This window comes from Doryrhamphus excisus, chromosome 8, assembly GCF_030265055.1.
Source record: "Doryrhamphus excisus isolate RoL2022-K1 chromosome 8, RoL_Dexc_1.0, whole genome shotgun sequence".
Taxonomy (NCBI): domain Eukaryota; kingdom Metazoa; phylum Chordata; class Actinopteri; order Syngnathiformes; family Syngnathidae; genus Doryrhamphus; species Doryrhamphus excisus.
The window spans coordinates 12308332-12335003 of record NC_080473.1 but is presented as its reverse complement, the minus strand read 5'-3'; the positions used below and the strand labels follow the sequence as shown (position 1 = coordinate 12335003).

The following is a 26672-nucleotide window of genomic DNA, read 5'->3' as shown; positions in this document are numbered from 1 at the left end:
CAAGGCAACGGAACTCTTACTCTCAACGGAACTTGTCTGAAGTCAGCTGGGACAGGCTCCTAGTGAGGGTAAGTGCTTAGAAAATAGATGGATATTAATTGCAACTTATTGTGTGTTATGAATTAAGTTATATGGCAGAAAATAAAACATAAAACCAAACCGTTTTTTTTCAAGCAACCCAGGTTTGTCACTGCGTCTGTCTCGTGTCATAATAGTTAAGGATGCATGCAATTAAATTTTGATAAGTTATTTTTACACTTTTATGACTGTTGGTTAGTATTAATGAAGTTAAGCGCACACAAGTTCTTGTTTAAAGTTTTATACAGTAAAAAATGAAAGTCTCCATTGGCAATAAAACATATTATTGCTGTGTGAATATGCAGTGGAGAGATTTCACAAGTAATAAGAGGTGAAAAATCAATGGCCGTGAGTGCATCAGAGGTTATAATGATGACTTCTATTGTCATTGGATCACATCATTGGGTTTCGGGGAGCGAGCGTGATCTCTTCATGTTGAGGGTACAACGGACATCCTGGCCAGCTAAGAAGTAAAGGATGGGGTCCACACAACTGTTGGCACTGGCCAACGGACGGGTCACCTTGTAGGCAATACTGGAGGCCTCCAACAGGTTACAGCTCATCTGGTTTAAAAAAAAAATTATTGGGCTTTACATCAGATAACATCGTAACGTTTGCAGTTCTTACTTGTGCAGGATTGAGCTGCCTCAAGTATCTGAAGGAGTAGTACAAACTCCTGGTAAGGTGAAAAGGTAGAAAACAAAGCATGAAGGCCGCCAGCACGATGATGATCATCTTCACGGACTTCTGCTTCATTCGGAGGGCCGCCCGGCCCCCTACCTCACTCTGGGCTACTCCATCACCCCAACCGGGCTCCAGGAGTTTGCGTACCATCAGTCCATAGCACACCATCACCACCATGAAAGGCACAGCAAACATGAACACCGACACGGCTGAGCTGTACACCAGGAAGTCATCAAAGAGTTCTGGGCTTGTTGTGTCGTAGCAAATCCTCTCTGTTGCCGCATCCCTGAAAAAAAGGACGTGTCATTATTTATTTACAAATGAATTATTACCTAAATAAGAGTGAAATAACTCACCTTGTTCTTGAGAAGTAAAGAATAGGTGCCTGGCAGAATAAAACGCATGCCCAAACCGCCACAGACACCAGTCTGGCCCGACCAGCACTGAACCATTTTAGGGATTGGACAGGATAACAGATTCCAACAAAGCGATGCAGACTGATGCAGCACAGAAACAGAATAGAACCTACAAAAAGTGAAAAAGGAGGGGGATATAAGATACACATGCATGTACAACATCCAATACATCAGGGGTCTCAAACATGCGGCCTGCGGGCAATGTGTTTGAGGGCCCCCGCCTTGATATGAAAGTTTAATATGGATGCTGTATGGTATCATGTACCCAGAAAAAATGATTACGTTTGATTAATGTTCATGTTAAAGGTTAAATAACTGTTAATAGTTATCCTCCCTATCCGTGTGGAAGTGGTAAGTTTTTGGCTATTTAAGTTTAAAGGAAATACCTTGAAGGCTACCGTTTAGGTCGCTAGCTCTCTAGTTTGCGAGTTAGCATGTGTCTCAAGACCCTGCAGTTGCGCAATATGTTGTAAATAAAAAAGAGTATAAATGTGACTATAGTCGTGTTTTGTCATGTCTACAGGGCTCTAATAATGCTTTGTTCATTTTAATGTGAAAAAAATAATTTGTCTACCCACCAACTATATGTGGTTTCTTAAGTTTTTATTATTTGCCGTTTTATTATTATTATTATATTTATTTATTTATTACTGATTGATTGATTTTCTTTATTCTTGATTTGTTTATTTATTTTTCATCTTATTTTGTGAAGAAAAATAAAAAGTAAGATATTTGAGAACAGTGGAATGTTTTATCAGAGCTTTTCTTGTAGAAAATTGGAAGCAAAGCGAAGTTTTTTAAAATTTTTTGTTTTTAATAAATGCGTTTTTTTTTTTTGGAAAACCTGATGCGGCCCGGTCTCACCCAGACCCGAGCTCCAGTGGCCCCCAAGTAAATTGAGTTTGAGACCCCTGCTATACATGAATGTATTTGTATGAAATGAAATGTGTGTGTGCTTAATATAGTATTTTGCAATAGACTTGCTATACCTCTGATGGTGCCAATATATATAAATGTATATAAATATTCCTTGTCCTTACCATATAAATTGGCATAAAACAGGAAGCGTATGATCTTGCAGAGGAATTCACCAAAGGGCCAATCATTTCCATCTGCATAGTAGTAGATGAGAAAAGGCAGCGTGACAATATAGAGTGTGTCACACATGGTCAGATTGAACATGTAGATAGTAGATGGTTTCCAGCATTTTGTGCGGAACACAATCATGTATAGCGCAGTGGAATTCAATGCCAGGCCGACCACAAACACCAAACTGTAGCTGACGGGGAGGAGAATGTATTTAAAGCCTTCTTGAAAATGACAGTAGTTACTGACGTTGCTTGACTCGGTTTTGTTCATCCTGCTAAAAAAAAAACAAAAAAAAAAACAGTGTAAATATGTAGGAATTAACAAAAATACAGATGAGATATTTTATATAGTATACAGAGGCTGGCTGGAAGAGAGCTGTATATCAATCTTTGGGTTATAATGACCACATATTGTATACAGCATGGCACTTATTAGAGTGAATGTTATTTACAAATGATAATAATAAATAATAATAATCGGAATATATTTGTGTTTGCCCCATCTGAGTCAAATTATATATGTACTGTATATAAAGGCAGGTTGTAAATAATTAAATATTAAGCCTCTGGACACTATATTGACAGTTACTATGGTACCGATTATGTCATTGTATGGTCATATCACCTCGTACTTTGGTACGTGACAAAAATAAAATAAAACAACTTAAACTATATTAGGAAAGCAGGAAGTGAACAAATGTAACAGTTACTGATTGTAAAAGTACCAGATGGAGGGGTGGGATTAAATAAGCTTTGCTTCTTCCTACTCCTTTTGGACATGTGGAACTGTGAACTGATTATGGGATGCACTCAATCTGATCAAATACATAACAAATACATTACCAAATACATAACATACACTAGAGAGCAGTGAGTAAATTGACTGATTCATGTCAGATGTCGGTCCATATATCAAAACAATACATGACCTTACATTATATCTTTTTTTATCCTAAATTTTCTTTTAAAACACAAGCTAAAAGTTGAGTTTAGGAGATAACATACCTGAGAGAGATCGTCCTTCCGCAGTTCTGACTGTGTACTTAAAGTTTATTTAGTGTAGCAAACTTGCCTTAAAGCCCACCAAGCTGGAGCCTGCATACATTATTAAGACCCTAAGGCTGTTATAGTCACACACAATGGAAAACTGTTTACAGTCATTCACAAAAGTATTATTCTCATTATTATAACTTGATGAATGAATATACGTATAATCTTTTTCTTACCTCAACACAACTCATAAGAATTTTAAGCCAAAAGCATTGAGGAATCATTGAACAATTGAAGCCATATTTCTCAATGGAGAATATATATCATACTGAGCAAGGAAAGGTGAGAAAAAAACCTTTAATGTATTACCTGCTCCAGAAACTATTAATGATTAAAAGACTGGTCACCTTGGCTGTGAGGTATGAATTAAAACACACTTTCGTTCTCACTTTCCTCTCCACAAAAATGAAATGCATTTGTAATCTTTTTAATTTTTTTTTAATTTTCTGTGTTTTTATTTGAAATACAGGTGTAAAGTTATTATTTAGTAGATGCATTTGTGAGTTTATTTTTTGTTTTCCAGTTTCCACATGATATCAGGATCAAATGTTTTTTTGTGTAATTTTCAAATGTGACTTTAATGGCTTTTAAAAAATGTGGATGATCGCTTGACGGCAAAGGCAAAAAAGCTTTCTCTCTTTGAATTGTTGGGCTGCATAAACCAGGTCTCTTGCAGCATAACATTGCTCCTAAGGTTGGATACAGTCATTTTGAAAATCTCAAAATATCCTGAGGGTCATGGGACAAATAAGTCCAAAATTTCACTGGCTTGATTGATAGAGCCGATTGGGAATTTCTTCCCAAATGAAGGTTGTTAATGGTGCCATCCTCAAAGGCCTTTTCTTCAACACCACAAAATTGGTCATTTGGGAATATGCACCTGAGAACCAAACAAGGGCCATTTGGGAATATGCACCTGAGACCCAACCAAGGGCCAAAATAAACGAAATCTGAAACCTTGAAATTGTCTCATCGATTTTTCTGTGCTCGACTGCGTCCCTTGTTGCCATGCAGCTCTTTTGCGACACGGCCTAGCTAGCTAACCGTCATAAGCAGACGTTCTCCTTCTGCTTGAGACGAATATGGACAAATAACCAACCCGATCGTAGCGAAACGTCTTTTTATCATTATAATGGCGATATAAGGGAGGACATTAGTAATAGGGAAAAAAACGTGTTTTCTTTTTTTAATTTGCATTTACGGACACAGGATGTGCTACCACACGTCACCACTCGGGGGAGCCATTGTTCTTGGGAGCTATAGGGGTTCCCCGTTAATGTCCACCTTTCCTCTCCCTTTGCCTTTCCCACTGTCCTATCCAGTTCGACACACTACACTATTGTACACTACTGTACTCTCCACTCATCCAAACACAAAGTGCTCACACTCACATCAGCAGCCTCACTATCTGCTTCGTATAAACCAGCCATTCACCATCAATCATGGCCGCCGGAGTACAAATCTAACCCGTCTTTCCTCCCTGACGTGCGAAGGGGAGGATTACTATAATTTTTGGGGGTTGTTGCAGGAAGACAAATTATCAGATTTCTTTTTTTTTTTGGATTACAATACATTTGACAGGAGAAATAACATTCATGTCAATACTCCAAAATGCAGCCACCGCCGAGAAAGGTGAGTGATCTCCACACAGCACCGTTATTTATGTTTTAGCCTGACTGAGACAATGGAGAGCAATGTTGTAACATTACTAATAGAGCGCTAACCACACACACACACACATTAAGAAAAGACATGAACATTACAAACATGCTTCTTTTTACTTGCTAATGTTTGAAAGCTCCGTAATGTTAACCATTAATGACGCGATGAAGACGATGATGAAGATGATGCATCCGTTCAAACGTCAACATGACACACACACCTCGTGGGCTAACAACACGTCTCGTGCACAATAACCAACCACATGGCTATGTTCATTGTGACATTTCCACAATTTTCTCCACGCAACTTTCAAAATCAAACACAATCAGCGGCGTTTGCGTGTGAGCGCTTGTCTCATGACGTTAGCATGCGCATGACGTGATGCTAGCTATGAGTGTTATCAACTATGGTGACTGCAGCACTGCCGAAACTAAATTGTGATTGTTGATTGTGAGATCAGGCTTGTTGTCTTCGGGGAAGACCTTCAGTCTGTCCGGGGTCACACGTAGTAATACAGCACACCCACATGCATGCTAACAGAGACTCGTCCTAGACTGCTTTATTGATTCTGCATTGGCACTGCAAAGCTTCTTTATGATTGGTACTGTGTGTGTATGTGTATGTTAAGGTGGCTTCCCATAAGCCTTGTCTGTTTTCCTGAAATAGCTGCATGAGAGGCAATTACCTTGGTGTGAACCACTGCACAGTTTCCTCTTAATTACCACATATTCCCCATGTGGTAATTTGTGCTGTGTGTTTCTACCGGCCCTGAACGTGCCATGTCAAGCCTGCAGAACACATATAGTCACCATGGAGGCTGCAGAGACTTGGAGCAGTACTGTAAAGTTTAGCATCTCATCTGCCCACCTTTTTTCCTTGACTCTTCTATAAAGGCCTTGGCGGTACAATATTTTTTCTCATCCCGTCAAAGCGGTTGACATATTCATTACAGCGCTGCATCAGTCTGTTGGAATCTAATACCGTCTCCTCCATGCGGCTGCTCAAATGTCTTGTTTACACTCCACGTGTGTCTGATTCACATGGGGTTTTAGCTAAAGATGGCTGCTTTCAGTTAAGAGACAATAACTTATATGTCATAATTAAAAATGTCTGGCTGCATGGCGGATGAGTGGTTAGCACGCTGACCTCACAGCTAGGAGACCTGAGTTCAATCCCATGCATTACTCCGGTTCCCCCAAAAAACATGCTAGGTTAATTGGCGACTCCAAATTGTCCATATAGTTGTTTGTCTATATGTGCCCTATGATTGGCTGGTGACCATTCCAGGGTGTACCCCACCTCTCGCCCGAAGACAGCTGGGATAGGCTCCAGCACCCCCTGCGACCCTCGTGATGATAAGCGGTAGAAAATGAATGAATGCAATACAAGAAAATATTTATACAGGATTCCGCTTCTTGGTATGAGGACCCATTGCCTGAATGCCACCGTTAATATGATTGACGTTAGGCAGGTAGGAATATAACACTGCCAGAACAATCATCATGTACTCTGATCGGTTCAATTGAAGAGCTATATCAAAAATTGTGTCTTACTGAGAGCTGTTTCTAAAATGTAGGCTGAAGCCATATAAGGTAAGCAAAAATATTGCAGGGTAAGCAAAAATATTGCAATCAGCACTTCAGATGTTGTGCGCTCCGAATCTACCGCTAACTGCAAGCAACACAAATGGGACCCCGTGCACCGTCCTTTTAAAATGTTACACCACCAGTAGCACTGACGTGGACACACATCCAGCTGTATCATCTCTGCATTCCTGTATTGGTTTTATTTGGCTTACACATCCCAATAATATGCATGTTTGGTTAATTTAGTGCTTCTCAATTCATGTGGCAAAGTTCCATTTTGTTGAATTTTGCTGGTTTCGGTTTTAAGTTCAGTCTGTACAGTACTGATGAATAAATAAAATAGATAAACATTTCTGTGCCCTGAGTGAACATGACATGAAATTGGAGATTGTAAATTTTCCATATAGGTACAGCTGGGATAGGCTACAGCTCACCTGTGACCCTGAACACTACAGGCTCTAATGAAGGAATGAATGACTGAGCACTGTTCTTTTTACTTATAATAATCAAGGTCTAATTCTCCTGATTTTCAGCTGCTTTCATATTATGCTAATTTTTCAGCCCTTTGTATTGAGTTGTGTGCAGCCCCCACAAAAAGCTTTCTGGATCTTCCAGAATCTGCACCTATTCATTGGATTTTCAAAACTCATTCATTCATTCATTCATTCATTTTCTACCGCTTATCGAGGGTTGTGGGGGGTGCTGGAGCCTATCCCAACTGTCTTCTGGCGAGAGGCGGGGTACACTCTGGACTGGTCGCCAGCCAATCACAGGGCACATATAGACATATAGAATCACATTCATACCTATGGACAATTTGGAGTCGCCAATTAACCTAGCATGTTTTTGGAATGTGGGAGGAAACCGGAGTACCCGGAGAAAACCCACGCATGCAACGGGGAGAACATGCAAACTCCACACAGAGATGGCCGTGGGTGGGATTGTACTCGGGTCTCGTAGCTGTGAGGTCTGCGCGCTAACCACTCGACCGCCGTGCAGCCCTGATTTTCAAAACTGTCTGTTTTAATTTATTCCACCCAGAGCCCACCTTTAGACGTGTCCACTCCACTGTGATTGGTCACGCTCAGCTTCTACAGCTGAAACTGGACACACCCATATTAGGAAGTCTGTCTCACTGTGATGTCACAGGGAGCTGGTTTTAGAGAAAATTGTCTGAAACCGAGCGTTCAGAGCCATCCCAAACTTCTTTTAGGGCTCACTTCCAAATATGCAAACCTCATTATCTGAAACTTTGACATTCTTTCACACAACAATAAAACATTGAAAGGTCAGAAAAGGCATAACACGTCCCCTTTAATTTTCATCTTCTCATCATGCACTTTTAGTGTCCCTCTCCTCTTACTGTCATTTGCTCACCTGCCATTTTCCCCCCTACTCCTCAATCCTTCTGCCCAGCCTTTCTTCATCCACTCTTCCTCTCACTGTTTGTGCCACCACCCACCCTTCCTCTTCTTAGTACCGCCTTGTGCCACCACAATGAACGACAGCGGGAAGGAATCAAGTCAAGTAGTAATGAACATCTCCCTCCTTATCTTCAAAGGCACAGCACGATTAAAGACTCTCTGCAGTGTGTGTGCTCGTGTACGTACTCTACATGCCTGCGTGTTTGTGTGTTAGCTTGTTGTGTCTAGAAGAGTCCCAATTCTGGCCACTGGTGAATAGCCGGTGGAATTCACCCGGCAATACACAATGACCTTCACAGTGACAGCATGGACAGGAGTGTGTGTGCATATATCTGCTTTTTAGAATACAGCATATTAGCATAGCATCTGGTGCATGCAAAAAAAGGCTGCCTGGCTTCTCCAAAAGTGAGAAAATGACACATATGTCATTTTATATTCAGTAAAACTGCGCTGCATGATACAGTATGTAATGTATAGGTTGATTATGTGGAATTGATTACAGGCATTTGGTATCATAATGGTATTAAATATGAGGGTAATTACACAGATGTGTACATAACCTGAGTACCGGTAATATGTCAGTCAAAATAACTACACAACGTTCATTAGGATACACAGAACTACGGTGTCAACCGCTGATGACATCATTGGGGGAGAATGACTTCCATTTTTGTTAACCGCTAACCGAGGTTCTCACAGTCAGTTGGTTAACGACACGGCTGCGGTAACTGAATTTCCAATAAGTAGGATTGCTTATTTATAAATGGAATATTTTTCTAGTTAGGGAACACGTGCTTACAACCTTCTAAATATGATTTAACATAATTAGAGACCTCTAGACATGAACTAACACCCCTATAGTCACATTTTCACTCATATTAGCCAAAATGGCATACACAATAAGAATAAACTAGAAAATTCCCACGGAAATTTTGATGGGCTTGCAACCTGTGCTGTGAACCTCGGGCCCGGTGTGCTAATGGCTACCATGCTAGCACCTAGCAAGAAAGCCTCAAGTCCCAAAAGTATCAAGGCAGTCCGTTAGTGTCCTCACATCATGCCATGTGTCTATTTGACTTTAGACATTAGTAAATTTGCTTAAATGCTAACATGGTAACGGCTACCATGCTAGCACCTAGCAAGACAGCCTCAAGTACCGAAAAGGTTGATGCAGTCCCATAGTGTCCCCACATCATGCCATGTGCATAGTTGCCTTTAGACACGAGTAAATTAGCTAAATTCTAACATGCTAACGGCTACCATTCTAGCACCTAGCAAGACAGCCTCAGGTCCCGAAAAGTTTGAGGCAGTCCCATTTTTTTTTACTAATAAAATGCCATATTCATACACTAAACAGCATGATGTATCAATTTATTTTGTTAAAAAACTGCAAAGTGGATTGGGACGACTATATCTCATTTTTGACTTCTGAATTTCCAATAAGTAGGATTGCTTATTTATAAATGGAATATTTTTCTACTTAGGGAAAACGTGCTTACAACCTTATAAATATGATTTAACATAATTAGAGACCTCTAGACATGAACTAACACCCCTATCATCACATTTACACTCATATTACCCAATATGGCATACACAATAAGAGTAAACTAGAAAATTCCCGTGGAAATTTTGATGGGCTTGCAACCTGTGCTGTGAACCTCGGGCTTGTTGTGCTAATGGCTACCATGCTAGCACCTAGCAAGAAAGCCTCAAGTCCCAAAAGTATCAAGGCAGTCCGTTAGTGTCACCACATCATGCCATGTGTCTATTTGCCTTTAGACATTAGTAAATTTGCTTAAATGCTAACATGGTAATGGCTACCATGCTAGCACCTAGCAAGACAGCCTCAAGTACCGAAAAGGTTGATGCAGTTCCATAGTGTCCCCACATCATGCCATGTGTGTCGTTGCCTTTAGACATGAGTAAATTAGCTAAATTTTAACATGCTAACGGCTACCATGCTAGCACCTAGCAAGACAGCCTCAGGTCCCGAAAAGTTTGAGGCAGTCCCATTTTTTTTAACGAAAAAAAAGGCCATATTCATACACTAAACATCATGATTTATCAATTTATATTGTTAAAAAACTGCAAAGTGGATTGGGACGACTGTATCTCATTTTTGACTTTTTGTTTATAATGATTGTCCATCGTTGTAGTAGGTGTGAAGGCAAATGACATAATATGTCCACTTAATGTGTATCTGTGTCCTCACCAGGTTAAAGTGACACAGGAGCTGAAGAACACGCACACGGACCAGTTGACAAGACTGCACTTTAAAAATCTGAGTGAATGCGACCTGCTGGAAGACATGAGGTATGAACCATGCACCATCCACCATGTTCTTCTCAGCATTTCACTAACTGAAGATGATTTTAATCTAGCCTCTCTTGGTTGATCCAAATGTGCTCGCCATAATCAGCTTTGAGCGTTTCTTCAAAAAAAAAAAAAAAAAAAGGACAAAAGGTCAGGAAAATGATGAAGGAATTTCCTGCTGGCTTCTTCCTGTTCCCTCAACCCTTTTCTTTTTGTCGAGTCCCTTGTGTCACTCACCCTCTTGATTGTGGTTTTGCTCAAACAGTCTCCTTTGGTGTGTCTCTTTCTATTTATGAATCTTTTTTTCTTTGGGAAAGGGATAATTTATGATTTCTTTTGCTATGTTTCTTACATTGTTTCACTCATGCGGAATATAGTAGATGTGTGAAGAATGCGATTGTGCTTTGGAATATATTTGGGTGCAAATTGATTCATTTTACATTCTTTACATTTTTTTGCTCTAGTAGGCAATCTACAGTGTGCAGATTGCTTGACAGAGAATTGCCGCTTCTGTGTGGCAAATTGAATGGAAACACAAATCTTTGTCATACGCCATGCAATGAACAATGCAGTATTCTGGAGGTCTTCCATTGTTGTTCTTTGTTTATTGTGTCTTCTTTGTTAAATTCATTGTCACCCCGCTATGATGTTACACTAATCAGGTGGCTGATGTAGCCCTCCATACAGGCCCATGGTGGAAACACAAGCAGGGCTGCACGCTGCATTCAGGGACACTTGTAAATCACAGCAAACACCGGCACATGCACAGTACATGTTTGTTTGGTTTTCTTTCAGCTTTTTCCTGATTATGGCGTCGTCAAAGTGGATCTTTTTGATCCGCATACTGATTTTTGGCCTGAGCCCTTTACATTCCGGATGCCCTTCCTGACAAATACAGATGATGCTTACTACAGATATTTACAACCCAACCACAAAAATGTTCTACTTGTAACAGACATCGATGTTAAACAAATAACATAAACAAACAGATACTGCTTTACCATGATTGTTCAACTTTCCCCTTCAATTTGTTACAGAATAAATATGCAGACTTAAACTATAGCCATCCTTAGTGGACAAAAAGTGAAGCTTAAATGAAGTCCATTCAAATTAAATCAATTAAAAGGAAGGACACCATCCACAGAGTGGAATACAATATATGAAGGATAATAACTTATCTATATATCAGTGCTCTTGTCAAACTTTATCTTAATGTCACCATACAAAATCCAAATATTTGACCCGGAATTACAACCCCACTGTAGGGATAAGCTAATATGATGATTTTAGTTTTATGTAACTTGAGACATATCTTTCATATTTTGGTCAAGTTCCCAATTGTATGCCCTGAGGATGACATTCGACTCTTGAAGTTCCACTGTACACTTGGATGGGTAATCTCCTTGGGAACTAATGTCAGTGATTTAGGTAGGATTTACACTACAGGTCTAAGTGCCTAATTCCTATTTAGTGCTTTTATCCATAGGCCGCCACTTTGTTTTCAGGAATCATTTCAACAACGTCAATATAAGACCAGAAACAAAAAACACATTTCTTACAATTTGCCCTCAGTCCCATGTCAAAGTCTGTGATTAATAATAAATATAATAATATAATAAACATTTACAGTATTTTTATTATTAACAAGGCTTCAGTTTTATCTCAACCAGTAACATTAATAAGCCTCCACTTCTTTTGCAGAGTGTGTATAATTTATGTGTCGGCATAACTTTGCTAAGAGGTTCTCAAAAAATGATTTTGAAAATTCACAGGGAATATGATAATACTTATATCATATGACATGGTGATGCTAACTGGTCACTTTTCATATCGTGAAACAAGGATTAATCTTGTGATTAGGCTTGTTACTTAAACATTCATTAATTTTCTACCGCTTATCCTCACAAGGGTTGCGGGGGTGCTGGAGCCTATCCCAGGAATCGAAATTGGGTCTCCTAGCCTGCGCGCTAACCACTTGACCGTCGTGCAGCCTATTACTTAAATACAAAATACACATTACATATACGTACATATACATACATATATTCCTATTACTTTTCTTGAAAATTGTTGTTACAGTATCTATACATCAGAGTCAATGAGGCATAATTACAGGCTCAAGCAGCTAATTGTAAGAACATCAGTAAGTGTAGCTAAATGCCCCTGTTCTTTATGCCTGTATCTGAAAAAGAGCCCTTTGTGGCTATGAGTCTGAATTAAATCCTTTCAATGAACAGTGAAACACCTTTGTTTTCTTTCATTATGATGCAAGCCACCTCCTATATAGTTCCCTGGCCTTTCAGCAGTCTCATTGATAGCTTGACAGTGTGAAGTAACACCATATTTTCAGGTGGGAAATGAAAAAGATGTATGTTCCAGACCATCTCTCCATGTCATCTCGCTCGGGGAGATGTCGTTTGGCGCAATGCTAGTTTGCATATATGAATCTCAAGACTTGTTTTTTTTCAGGCATTTTTATTTACCTGAGGGTGGTCAGAGTCAGTGTGTCAAGAAACCTGAAATCGAAACAATAACAACCTTCAGTATATTGGCATCAATATCGCTACCTGGAGTATTCTAGCATTTAAGCGTATTCCCCCTCAGTAAATTGGTTCTCAGTCATTGAGCGAATGAGCATATATGTCATGCCAAAAATAACATTAGCTTTGATATAGCTAGTGAAATGGCAACAACTTGTAGTTTGTCTTGCCTTTAATCCTGTTATCTTGGACAAAACACTGCTATGATAGCGATGTGATGCAGTGATTGGGGAGACGAGATTTTATTTGGAAGGGTGAGACTCAAGCCCCCTCAGCTATGAGCATCTGTTGTTGTTTTTGAGCAAAGCTCCACTTTCTATTTTGCCAACTTTAATTTGCGATCCCAAGCTTTGTCCATTGTGCACATGATTTGCTCTTTAAAATTTCTATAGATTGTCTAGATCACAGGTGTCAAACTCAGGCCCTGGGGCTAAATCCAGCTCGTGCTGCAGTTTCATCCGGCCCGACGAACTGTTTGGAAAATAGCATTGAGTTCAGCCTGGTTTTTGGCACCCTGTGCGATTGATATAGATATTCTTATACGGTACTTTCAGGGAATCACAAACAAATATTTTTACTAGGAAAGTAAAAATATATTTGGTCATAACTATAGAATGTGGGTACTCAGCATTTTTTTTTCCAGGTCAAGAAACCGCTACTATACTCCAACGCCACACCAGACGAAAACGTATTGTAACAAACATGCCGATGTACAGGGGAAGCTACAACGTGCGGGCTGCTAGCAAAGTAGCGTTACTTTTCACGTTTTTGTCAACAAAATTTATTGAAAATAAAACTGAAAATGTATGAAACATTTCCTTTACTAAAATGTTGATTTTCACCACCATGCTTTCAATGTGCAGATGCAAACACAATCATCCATACATCCATACATCCATTTTCTATGCCGCTTATCCTCACTAGGGTCATGGGTATGCTGGAGCCTATCCCAGCCACTTGCAGCGCACGTATAGACAAACAAACATCCATGCATTTCATTTCATGCCATTCTTGCAAAATAACATCATGCTTGTGAAAGTTGTCCCACCAGCTAAAGGTCCGATCGGATCTTGTCCCAAATTGCCATCTTTGGCGGGGATGTGGTAGCCATTTAGTGAGCAAAGCGGCAGCAGTGTAGCAGCAGCTCTGAAGCCCACAATGACATCTTTGTTCCTCAATGTAAAGTGAAAGCATGCACGCAAAAAGTTATTTCAGCATGCTTGAAAGCAGCCATTGCACACATTAAATTATACTCACATAATGTGGAAATAGCGCCACATAATCGTTACGTCATCTGTCAGCAACAAGCCAGAAGCTCTGTCGTCTGAGGATGGAGAAGCCATTTTTAAAAAATACCTGAAAACATTTGTGTGTGGATAGCCCTTTGGTTGTCTTTATAAGTTGATGTTTACATTGTAAATTTTCAGTGGTACAGGAGTGATGGGTGTAGCAGATATTGGCACACTAGCCTCGAGCATGCTGTCAGTGTGAAAAAAACAAACACAAGTCGCAGGACCAGTGAAACCATGAAAAAAATGCAACTTATAGTCCTGAAAATGCAGTTATACATATTTACATAGTGCATTTCTGACTGAACGATAACAGCTTCTGTCTCCTGTAATGCAGTCGCTACAATATCCTAGATTCATGTTCATATCCTTTGGAAGATTTTAAATGTCAATTCGTGGAAAAAAATTGGCAAAGACAAAAAAAGATTACTTCTGTCCTTTTAATGTGAAATCTTACTCTTATAGAACACATTCAATTGAAATGTCAACGCAGTGATTAGAAGCCACTCTTAAGTACTGCAGTGACATCTGCCAACAACAGCCTGCCCGTCAATTTGAATGTGAGTGCATTACTTATTTCAAAATCAGGTACGAGATTCTGAATCACCTTTTTAAACTGTTTTTTGAACACCCAATGGAGATCATCAAACACATGCATGCTGCAAGCTTGCACTAGATTTTAATGCTTAAATCCAAAAAGCTGCTCTGAGGTCATTTACCCTAATTAATCCACAGGCTGGATTTAATCAGCAAAGTCACACACATAAACACACACACAATCATTGAAAAGAAAGTGAAAGAAAAAAACAAACTAAGACTGAGTGATCAATATAAATAACGATAACTAGAATGAAAGACTATTTAATCCTCCGGGACTGCATTTTACTGGAGGTCTTAAGAGGGGGATGAGAGAGAGCTTGATGACGAGTTTGTGGACACAGGGAGTCAACTTGGTGTCCTCAATCCAACTACTAAATCCCCTATACCCTTACATCTGTCTTAGGACACACACTCACATATAAACACAGACACACATGCAAACTCACATTGACATCAGCACTATATGGACAAATTCAAATGAAAAGTTAAAGATGATCAAGTTATTTTGTACACACCGTGATAAGTCAATTCCTTATTCATAGATGGAATATTTTGTAGTTATGAGCACAGAAAACCTGTTTGTGTGGAAATACGGGGTAATAACTATAAAAGCAATCTTCACTCGCTAAATATACTGCAAAAAAGGTCAGTAAGGATAATTCAGAATGCCGCCTACAGAGGACATACTAACTCCTTATTTCTAAAATCACAAATACTTCAACTTGCTGATATAGTTAATCTTCAGCTAACAGCTAAAATAATGCATAAGGCTAAAAATAACCAGTTACCTAAAAATGTCATGCAGTACTTCTCTACAAGAGAGGAGAAATATGATCTCAGGGAAGAACTACATTTGAAACACTTCTATGCTAGGACTACGTTAAAAAGCCATAGCATTTCAGTATGTGGAATCAAACTATGGAATGGATTGAGTAAGGAACTCAAACAATGCACAACGATGAGCCAATTCAAGAAACAATACAAGCAGTTGATGTTTGCTAAATACAAGGATGAAGAGTCTTGAACCAGTCATGATGTGCTATATATATCACTATATTGACACTTGCTATGGTACACATTATGTCATTGTATGGTCATATCACCTCGTACTTTGGTACGTGACAAAAAAACAAAAAACAAAAAAAAACCTTAAACCACATTATGAAAGCAGGAAGTGAACAAATGTAGCAGTTACTGATTGTAAAAGTACCAGATGGAGGGGTAGGATTTAATAAGATTTGTTTCTTCCTACTCCTTTTGGACATGTGGAACTGTGAACTGATTATGTGATGCATTCAATTGTAATCTGATGCATGTTCAAATGAAATAAAACCATTACCATTACTATTACCTGTTAATGAACTCCTAAATAGTTTTTTTTTTAACATTAACCTAACCTAATAAATTAGTCACCTTTAATGATAAGAACAAGATTCATTCACTCCTCGGTTACACACTGGTGGTGGTGATCTATATCTGTAGCACATTTGGCCTGGAGTAGTCTGACGGAAACATTGCTGCCAATTTGTTCCTACGGCCTCCCTGACCACCACCAAACATTCATTCATATTCATTCATGCACCAGTTTGCAAAAAATTTGACAAAGCCTTTGTCTCTCTACAGGAGCTACAGTCTGAAGAAGGGACAGCTCGAGAGGGATTATGCACAGGTACGTCTTGCTGTACGTTATGTAAAACGCTGAAAATTGGCAGATACAATTTTTGGAATGGTGGTTGCAGTGGAAAGTAAATGTGAAATGTGAACACATAAAACAAATGCAAATTACTGTAAAAAATGTTCACTTTTGTGTTGCCAGTAGTATGTACGCCTGTAGAACTCTGACGGCCTGATGTCCCATGAGACCCTCAGCTCAGTGAGCATCAAATGATTAACCGCAAGTGTGTGTATGTTTGTGTGTATATTTTTGTCACTTCCAACACAATTAGCATTCACAAGGTGTGTTTAGCAAACTACTATATACCCTGGAAATTATGAAAAGTAAGCAAGCTTACATTTAAAGGACCAAGACACCCAATAGTCATATTCAGTGTGACCATACGTGTCTCCACTTAACTTGTGTTCTTGGGATATTCTTTTGCATTTTACATTGTAAAAAACAGTGAATGGCTATGTTAGGTTAATTCTGGAAATTATGGTGACAGTTTGACACTGGAACAGATTATTTCTATTTTAATTATTTGACTTTAGGGAAAGGTGATGTGTTTTGTTTGCCCTTAGTAGTTCCACTGACTTTAAACTAAAAAAAAATACTATCAATCAATAGACATTATGCACAATTAAAGGAATTTATTTATTTTTTTCAATCAAAGCTTGAAGACAGGTGTGTTTAAAGCACAGCCTGGGGGCTAAAATTGGAAAAATAGATCAACAAAATGAATCAACACAAATGATCAATCAAGACAAAATGTAAACAGAAGAAGCTGAATTGTTGGTCTCAATCACAAATAATACAACAGAGCTTTGTCGTTCAATAATTACAACATTTTAATTGCACTGTATCCGCAAGGCTGACTCACTGTGTGTCGTTGTAGATAGAGTTCTAAAATAGGTGTGTGACAACAGCTCAGACTTTTTCCATGAGCTGCTGCTGTGCCGTTCTCGCTCTTCCACAGACGTCAGCGTACTAATCCAAACAACATACTCTCTTACTTTATGACAGCAGGGCCATTGTATTTTAGAAATATGGCTCATTCTCCTGAAAGGGTTTCAAACATGTGAAACATGATTTTCTAACCAATTTGCTAAATATTTTACCTTTACCTTACCTTAAACTGTTCAAAATGGCGACGTATTTTGACTGTAACACGGTTTCACCTTCCGCAGAAGCATAATGTCACAAAACAGTTCCCCAAAAGGTATCAATTAGACAAAATAGAAATCTTGACTGTAACGCTTATCATGGACAGTATACCATATTTCAGAGTTTCAGCTCATTTGCATAAAGTTTTCCATAATTCAATAGTTGTTACATTGTCTGCTTACATTTATGGCACTTGTATGTTTTATCTGAGTTTGATCACAGTATATTTCTTGATTTTGCATAATGAGCAACCAGCACAAATAAAGTATTTGTCGCTCTTTATTCAGTTTATTTGGTTAAAGCTACAAATCTCTGTTGTCTGTGCATCACGCCCATTGAAGCACTCTCACTGTGCTCTTTCCAGGAGAATCATCTATACTGAGCATTTTATTGAGTTCAGTAAATGTAGCATTGTAGAAAGACGTGAGCAATGGCAGCAGTGATGACACATTAACTTTAAGTATCAGCTCAGAAGATACTAAAAATAGTACCCGGTACCTTGCACACTCTGGAGAGGCACAATGCCAGAGCTGATACAGTCGAGAAGTATGACGGCATATTGGTAGTGTAGTGGTTCACACAGATCACTCTCATTTACAGGTTAGTCGATGCTCCATTCATATTTACCCTGTGATTGACGGGTGATCAGTCCAGGATGGAGCCTTTTACCTTAAATCACCCACTCTGCAGAATAGGTTGAACATTAGGTAAAATGAATTTTACCTGTGGTCAGCACCTTCACAGGAGGGTCAGTGTGTCTATCCTCCCCCACCTTGCTTCGCCTTTTCACTCACCTTTGTCCCTCAACACTGTCTTTTTCACTTCAGAAATAGTGGTTGCCTAGCAACAAGCCACTACTCAAAGAGATTCAATGGATTGTCTCCTTAATTGTAGGTGTCTGCCCGTGTTTTTTGTGATGAAATTGTATCTTTTTAAAGTGATGATGAATGGGAAACAGACTCTCTTGCACCTTTGTTATGATCTAGTAATTTAATGATGTCACGTCGCCCCCTTTGCCACTCATCACCGTCTGCACTCGGCTAGTCGGCCTCTGCCTGTTAACACATATAAATTATACTCAACACGGACTAAAATCCATCTGATGAGCAGGCTTGGGAAACAAACCAAGTCAGACAGATGGAAAAGAGTGAAAAGGAAAGAGACAAGCCCGATTAGAAGGGTGCAAATACAAATCCAAACAGCATTTTCACTCATCATTTGAATTTAACCTTCGTTCTCCTTGATCTGCTTCATTACAAAACCAGTTGGGCCATAGATAACGTTAGATTGAGTAACTACAGTATTATGCCCCCCCCTCCCCACACAGTCAACATTACTGGCATAGTTTTAGGCTGGGGTCATACTTCACTGTACTGCCCAAAAAGGCCAGCCTGCTGTGCCTGTTGCCTCAGTTGACTCACAATCTTTTATAGCAAATCTGATGAATAGATATTGTGTTTCTTCAGCAAAAAGGCAAGTTCTCACAAACAATGGAAATTGGAAGCAAGATTGCAGTGAAATTAGGTTGAAATGTTGCCATTATTTGGTGTGTTTTACAATGTTTGATTTGGTTTTGTTTGACAACAAATTTATGACAATTTGATATGCTAAGATCCATTTTAATACATGCCAGCAATCAAACATTGTTATACTGAGCCAAGTGCAGCTGTGGCAACCAGAGTGGGTACAGTTCTGTAGAAAAGACGCCAGGAAAAATGCAATACACTCTCACACTGTTACTTTTTGCATTCCTATGAGGATAAACGGCTTATAAAATTAATCGATGTCCCTCCAATCTATTGTTTTGAAACACTCATTTTGACATTTTCATTCTATAACGTCACAACATACAGCAAAATAAATAAGCAGAATTGCTTGAAATCTCTTGTTTATCATGTCACACGTCTGCATGTTTACTTGCCGCTAGGAATTCAGAGGGAGCAATTAGCTGACACTGCAGGTGTGGATGACAGCCCCCCCCACAACACTCACATAAAAGCCATGGAGGGCTTCGGCACAGAGAAGTGCAGACAGGTAGAGAATGGAAAAAAAATCAAGTACATTGATTCAAGAGGATGCTGAGAATGTATGGAACGTAGAGCAGACAAGCACATACTGCAGTGCCTAGATTCCCAAAGTGGGGTACGTGTACCCTCAGGGGTACATCAATTGTCTAGGGGGTCCGTGAATAAAAATGTAAAAATTATTTTTTAGATAATCAACCTTTTTATTTCTGAAATTGACATTAAGTTGAAATGAGATGGTATATTATACATAAGGAAGTAGAACAAAATATCACAATTAAAACATTTGAAAAGATCACTTGGCGTTATTTTCTCTGCCATCGTATAACATCAACTTTTCCACACAACCACACAACATAGCAGCTTAAAATACAATCAGCGGCAATTGTGAAAGGTGTGTGTGTGTTACTGCAGAGCTCTTTCATCTGTCAGCTGCCATGAGACAGTTTTACACTGGGTTTCCTTTGAATAAATGTAGTTATTTTGTTATCAATATCTTTTTTTGCCTGTGTTGTTTTTGTTGTTTCATAAAAGTAAACAACTCTTGATATGTTTAGGTGTCACTAAAACAAAAAATATGGACGTCAGTCACCGTTCTGCTTGAATTTATAAAGACCTCAAAAGGCTAGAAACAAACTGCTTTTCTCGATGAAAGAAGATAGTCAAAAGCTTCTTTACATATATATATTTTTAATGTAGTCCTTAAACTCAATATTCTGTGGGTCTTGAAAGTTATGCAAAAATGGCCAAAAACGTTTTGATATTTGACCTGATATCTGAGGGCGTCCACAACTGTAAAAAGTTTGGGAACCAGTGCTATTGTGTTTATTCATACAATGTACTACCCTGACAAGCAACAAGGGATGCCTGAAAGTAAATTCTGCCGCACACAGCGCACGTGTGAGTCTTCAAACGCACCCTTTTTTTTAGACATGGATCATCAAGAATTGGATGCAGGTCCAGTGGAAATCCAGGGAATTCACACAGAGTGCACACTTGGCATGGTGTACATTTGTCCAATATGCCACAGCAAAATCAGTATGCAAAGCAGGAGAAGGCATAAAAACATACAGTGAAGGTGTTGTGACTGTCAGTAGAACTATTTGCTGAAATGATTGCGAGAGTATCAATGAAACAGAAACTGTTTCACAGCTGTTTGGTCACAAAAACAGGATGTGTGTGTGTTAAAAAAAGTACCCTTCCACCTTACCATGACCACACAGGAAGGCCATAAAAGGGCTTCATTGTAATATAGTCCATAGTTTTCAATTTGTCCGGTGATGGAGGAAGCAGGTGTATTAAAATAAGGATGTTTTATGTGATGCAGTGGGAAAAACTGGGAACATAAAGACAATACATAATTGCAGTCGAAATGAAGAATTCTGGTTCAGTTGACAAAAAGAATAATAGTAGTAATGGATTACATTGTACTGTATGTAGCGCTTTTCATGGTACGCAAAGCATAGTAAAGCAAAGCAAAGTAAAGCGAACCCATTATTCATTCACACACTGGTGGTAAACTACATCTGTAGTAACAGCTGCTCCAGAACACGTGACAATTTGAACCATCATCCACACACACATCCACTAAGATATTTGCAGGGACTCTAGGAAACAATGCTAAATCACTACTGACACAGTGACCCACTCAGGAAGATGTAGGCTACACCCTACTAAAGACCTCTACTTTCTGACTGCTGTACATTAGAGATGACTGTGCCTTCATTGCAACATCATTCATTCATTCATTTTCTACCGCTTTTTCCTCACAAGGGTCGCGGGGGTGCTGGATCCTATCCCAGCTGTCTTCGGGCAAGAGGCGGGGTACACCCTGGACTGGTTGCCAGCCAATCACAGGGCACATATAACAAACAACCATTCACACTATGGACAATTTGGAGTCGCCAATTAACCTAGCATGTTTTTGGAATGTGGGAGGAAACCGGAGTACCCGGAGAAAACCCACGCATGCACGGGGAGAACATGCAAACTCCTCACAGAGATGGCCGAGGGTGTAATCGAACCCTGGTCCTCCTAGCTGTGAGGTCTGCGCGCTAACCACTCGACCGCCGTGCCCCCGCAACATCATTCAATGTTATAGAAACAATCTTTACACGTAATTGCTCACATAGGAAAATGATACGGGTATCACAATATGTTGCGAGATTAAAACACGACAAAACTCTCTTGGACACCAGGCCTGGGATGATTAAAAAAGAATCACACAACAAAAGAAAAAGATCTGGATAATTATGCTGGCTCAAGATATTGCCATACTATATAAACACTTTGAACCATCATGCTAGATGTTTGCATGCTAATGTCAACATGTATGGTCTGCGCTCTATAAGTGCTTTTCTAGTTATTTAAGTGAATTCTTTAAAATCCAGACACCATTAACTGTATCATTTTATATATTCAAATGTGTCTTCTCAGGCTTTGCAGAAGTTAGCTAGCCAATATCTAAAGAGAGACTGGCCTGGAATCAATCAAGATGACCAGAGAACAGACTACAGGTCAGTGTGTGAATATACAGTATATTATTTCTTTATTTACTTTACCTATACAGACAGAAAAAGTAATTCTTCAGCATGTTTTTATCATTACTTTGCAGGAAAATGTTATGAATTTGTAATTATAGTAGCACAGTGCAATTGGGTTTTTTCCTCCCCAACCAGGAATGTTTATGCAGTGTGGCGGTCCTACTTAGAAGGTACGGTGCAGGTGAGCCAGTCCAGACTCAATGTTTGTGACAACTACAAGAGTCAAGTTTCAGATCCTGCAAAGACCGTCAGACTCTTCAAAGAGCAACAGCTAAAAAAGGTAAGTACACATCGGGGCGTGATGTCTGTTATGTACAGCAGCTCACAGAAGACAGCTACTACATATTGATTGCTTCTTTCACTAACTGCTTCTGCATTTTTTTTAATTCCCTCACACAGATCATAGATCAATTGAGTGGCATTCAGGCAGAGCTGCAAGAGTCGGTGAAGGAATTAGCCAAAGCCAAGAAAAAATACTATGACTGTGAGCAGGTTGCCCATGCAGTACGAGAAAAGGCTGATATAGAAGCCAAGTAAGTTCACCACATACTGTAGCACTGTGTCTACATGTGTGATTTAGGGTGAGAAACACTGTACCATCTGTTAGGTGAATGGAAATATGCTATACAGAATGCAATACACACTTGAGGATTCTGGTAGATGTGTGAGTTAATTAATTAAAAAACCCAGACAGTCAGCATCCTTATCAATTCTGCTTGATGTCGCCTGAGATGGATTATGATTACTGCATCAGGCTGAGAATTATTGCCCTGCATTTTTGAGACAAATGTATTTTATACATACACGAGATATTTGTTATATTTTATTATATTTGACAGCGCATCTATCCTTATATTATTGCTTAATCTAATAACCAATACAAGAGTTGTATCAACATCAACACTATGCCATATTAGTGATAATAGTATTTAGTCAGTCATACATTTTTACAGCTTATATCTTGTTCAAGGTCACAGTTGAGCTGGAGCTCATCCCAGCTGACTTTCGGTGAGAGGCAGTCTACACCATGGGCTCGCTGCCAGTCATTCATAGGGCGATAATATCATTACTATATTAGTATAATTAAACTAACTTTAATCAGTGTAGAACTGCACGGCTTTATGTTGGAGAAGGTAAACAGAATTACGTCTTTGGTGTCAGTGTAGCCCTGCAGCCCTACAAACCGGAAACAATTATAAAACTATTTATTTAAAAAATAAAAAATAAAAAATAAAAAATAAAAAATAAAAAATAAAAAATAAAAAATAAAAAATAAAAAATAAAAAATAAAAAATAAAAAATAAAAAATAAAAAATAAAAAATAAAAAAAAAAAAAATAAAACACATATAAGATATTTAATAATATATAACAGAGCAATGAAGTACTTCATGCTTTGCCTCCAATAAATAAATAAAATAAATAAATAAAATAAAAACATAAATAAAAAATAAAATAAATAAAACACATATAAGATATTTAATAATATATAACAGAGCAATGAAGTACTTCATGCTTTGCCTCCTATGCGCATTCTGCTCCGTGCAGATGCTGAGAGGCATTCAGGTGCATTCGTAAATGTGAGGGTGAGGCGCTAATTGGTTTGAATTTTTACTCATATATCCCCAATTGGGCATAGCTCACTTATGGAACCTAGGAAATAAACGAAATTGTTTTTCAGGTCAAAATTGCTTGATTGCTTTTTCTGTCTCAGGTCTAAGCTGGGTCTTTTTCAGTCAAGAATTAGCTTGCAAAAAGCCAGTGTAAAGGTAAGAGGATTCTTCAATACTGTACTCTATATGTACTACTCCTATGAGGTGATGTTAAAAACCTTTTATAAAACACTGAAAGCTGTTTCAGTTTGCACCCTGGATAAGACCTTACATGTAATTCAAAATGTGTCTGTGTTTTTGTTTTTTCAGTTGAAAGCAAAGAGAAGCGACTGTAACTCGAAGGCAACGCAGGCCAGGAATGACTACTTGTTAACACTAGCTGCTGCCAACGCTCACCATGACCGCTACTACCACACAGACCTTCTGTATTGCATACAGGTATTACTCCAAATGATTGGAAGATATCTGAGGGAATCCACTTTAAGACTCAATTTCCCATGTATTAAGTCTCTGCACTTGACGTTTCTATTAGATCTGCAAATTTGTTTAAAATATCTTTAAGGCAGATGAAGTTGTGGTTTTCTAATGCTAGAGTGACATGTACTTTTATTACATGTGGCTTAAGAGTTTCATTCACTGCTCGTGTCCTGAGGGAATTTCCAAGAAAGAATATATTTTTTTCAGCTCTGAGGGAGTTTTGAAATTGAAAGTGCTGAGCTGTTTTGAATTAGAACTCAGCGGGAAAAATCCTGTTTTTATGTTCAAAGTCACTTTCTCTTTTTAATGTTCATACACGGGGAAAAAGACATCTAACAAAAAAAAAAAGTGATGACTTCACACTTTTGAGTACGCCAAGTTCTGTGGGTTTCAGGCATGCTTGGAGTAAAATGAACAACTTCAACGTTAGCAAATGATGAGCAAGCTTGAAATTGTACTGTACACTTAAGTATACTTAGAGCAAAAGAATGATGAGAAGGCTTTGGGAGAAGATTATCATTTGAAAACACTTTAAGCTGTAAGTTATATAAGTTATAATTGGACAGGCTGGTTTCTGGTCAGTTGGGTGGTGAAGATGGCTTTCACGGAGGGCATCCACTGTCTGGAACTGATGTCCGATGCTCTTCCATCCACAAAGGTTCTCATTTGGATTTACATTAGGGGAACACGGACTGGCGCGGTGGAACACATGGGGAAGACCTGGGTTTGATTCTCAGCTTGGGGATATCTGTGTGGAGTTTGCGTGGGTTTTCTCCGGGTACTTCGACTTCCTAGGTTAGACTTGCTAGGTTAATTGGCAACTCAATATTGTCCATAGGTATGAATGTGAGTGTGAATGGTTGTTTGTCTATATGTGCCGTGTGATTGGCTGGCCACCAGTCCAGGGTGTACCCCGCCTCTCGCCTGAAGGAGGATAAGCGGCATAGAAAAAGGATGGATGGATGGTCCTGTTGGCTTCTAACAGGAAGTTTCAAATGACTTGGGCCTTGCTTATGCAGCTCAACAATTCAACTGCGTTCACAAGGCGTAAGCTTTTTTGCCTTTGGCGTCAAGAGATCATGACATTGAATCTAAAGACAGGATTCTTACTGTTACCCTTCCGTTTGCTTTCTTTCCTTATTTCTGCATCTCTACTTTTTCCCCCATGCCTGAGGTGCCCGCGAGTATCTGTACTATGAGGCACTCCTAAATAATAGATCAGCAGCTCCTAGTGACCAAAGGCTGTAGGGGATTGCGCACATACACAAATACATGAATGTGTACACATAGAAGAGAATGGGGGACAGTGCCAGAGGAAACCAATCTGCTGGTTATTTCTCTCCTGTTCTCGTAAGTCTACTTTATAGACACATTCTGTCACTATGTGTCACCAGAAGTCGTCTACTAGACACACAAAATGCAACTCTCATTCTGTCATTCCTTGTCTGCTTCCCATGGCTGTGTTGTATTGCCATGACTGATGCAATCATTCAACAACACACACACGCACACACACACAAATATACAAATACATCCAACCCACTGGCTGCAATACAGGACTTTTCCTGGAAGCTGACTCACTTCATTTCCGCGCCACTAAATGGATTTTAAAAAAAGAAGGGTGTAGGAAGAAAGGAGGAGGAGATAAGCATCTCGATAAGGAAACATTTAGAATGAGGTCAGCTATCAGCCCACACTTAATGACATAATTTCCTTCATATTTCCTTTACTATATACCATTGTGTGTGAGTACAGCAACATTATTTATGCCTGAATATGTGTGTGTGTGTGTGTGTGTGTCTGTAGCGTAATGTTTTCTTGAAGTGGAATATGAACCCTTTCACCTTTCCCTGCAGCTGTGAGAAAGCAGTCCATAATACACTTTGCACAGAGACTGCTTATACGCATATTCTGATAACTTTTATACCAGGGAAAAGTCTTTTTTTGTCTCTTTTTGTAGTCTAACTTGTTTTTGGAACAGAAGTTTCACAACTTCACCTTCTCATGAAATCACTTGGCCAACGGTTTGCTCTTTGCTTCCTCGATTGTGTTTTTTTTTTGTTTATTAAGCTGTGTTTAGGGACTCACATAATCAGTAGGGATGGATTCATATCCATACTCTATGTACATTCCTATTTGAGTGATGGCTCCAAGGGTATTTTGTGGAGGGGTTTTGAGCACAGTAGGCACGCAACAGACATGTATATGCCTTTCCAAATCAAATCAGTTGATTTGAACACCATTAAGTGCACTCATCTGTAAGCTAATGTAAAAGTATGTGTTACTTTCATTGAATTCTTTTGAATAACACATACCAATATTTCCCATCTGAAACCGAAAACTGAGCTTTAGTATCTTTTGCAAAGAAAATTTCTTTATGTAAGGCTTTCCACAGACAATATGCATCCCATGTGTCTCCTTTGTGTTTTTTACAAGGAATATTTATTGAGACACAAAGCATTG

The 26672-nt window shown here is 39.0% G+C and overlaps 2 protein-coding genes across 5 annotated transcripts in view; one reads left to right on the top strand and one right to left on the bottom strand.

Annotated features, from left to right (window-relative positions):
* Nucleotides 1-61: 61 nt before the first annotated feature.
* On the bottom strand, nt 62-3278 carry p2ry2.1 (purinergic receptor P2Y2, tandem duplicate 1). Its single transcript, XM_058079036.1, has 5 exons — nt 3272-3278; nt 2219-2541; nt 1119-1287; nt 706-1048; nt 62-641 (listed from the first exon to the last, which is right to left on the bottom strand). The coding sequence occupies exons 2-5, from the start codon at nt 2535-2537 to the stop codon at nt 477-479; spliced, it is 996 nt and encodes a 331-aa protein (XP_057935019.1). The 5' UTR covers nt 2538-2541; nt 3272-3278; the 3' UTR covers nt 62-476.
* A 1079-nt stretch (nt 3279-4357) lies between these two features.
* The window catches only part of LOC131134132 (F-BAR and double SH3 domains protein 2-like), a 39833-nt gene continuing 17518 nt past the window's right edge, over nt 4358-26672 (top strand). For 2 of the 4 annotated variants that reach the window (XM_058079032.1, XM_058079030.1), the window contains exons 1-8: nt 4358-4948; nt 10207-10304; nt 16357-16402; nt 22015-22094; nt 22257-22401; nt 22521-22654; nt 23834-23888; nt 24042-24170. In XM_058079032.1, coding sequence (XP_057935015.1) covers nt 4928-4948; nt 10207-10304; nt 16357-16402; nt 22015-22094; nt 22257-22401; nt 22521-22654; nt 23834-23888; nt 24042-24170 — 708 coding nt within the window. In that variant the 5' untranslated portion in view covers nt 4358-4927. The remainder of the gene's footprint in view (nt 4949-10206; nt 10305-16356; nt 16403-22014; nt 22095-22256; nt 22402-22520; nt 22655-23833; nt 23889-24041; nt 24171-26672) is intronic. The other 2 variants (XM_058079031.1, XM_058079029.1) reach the window with 1 other exon arrangement.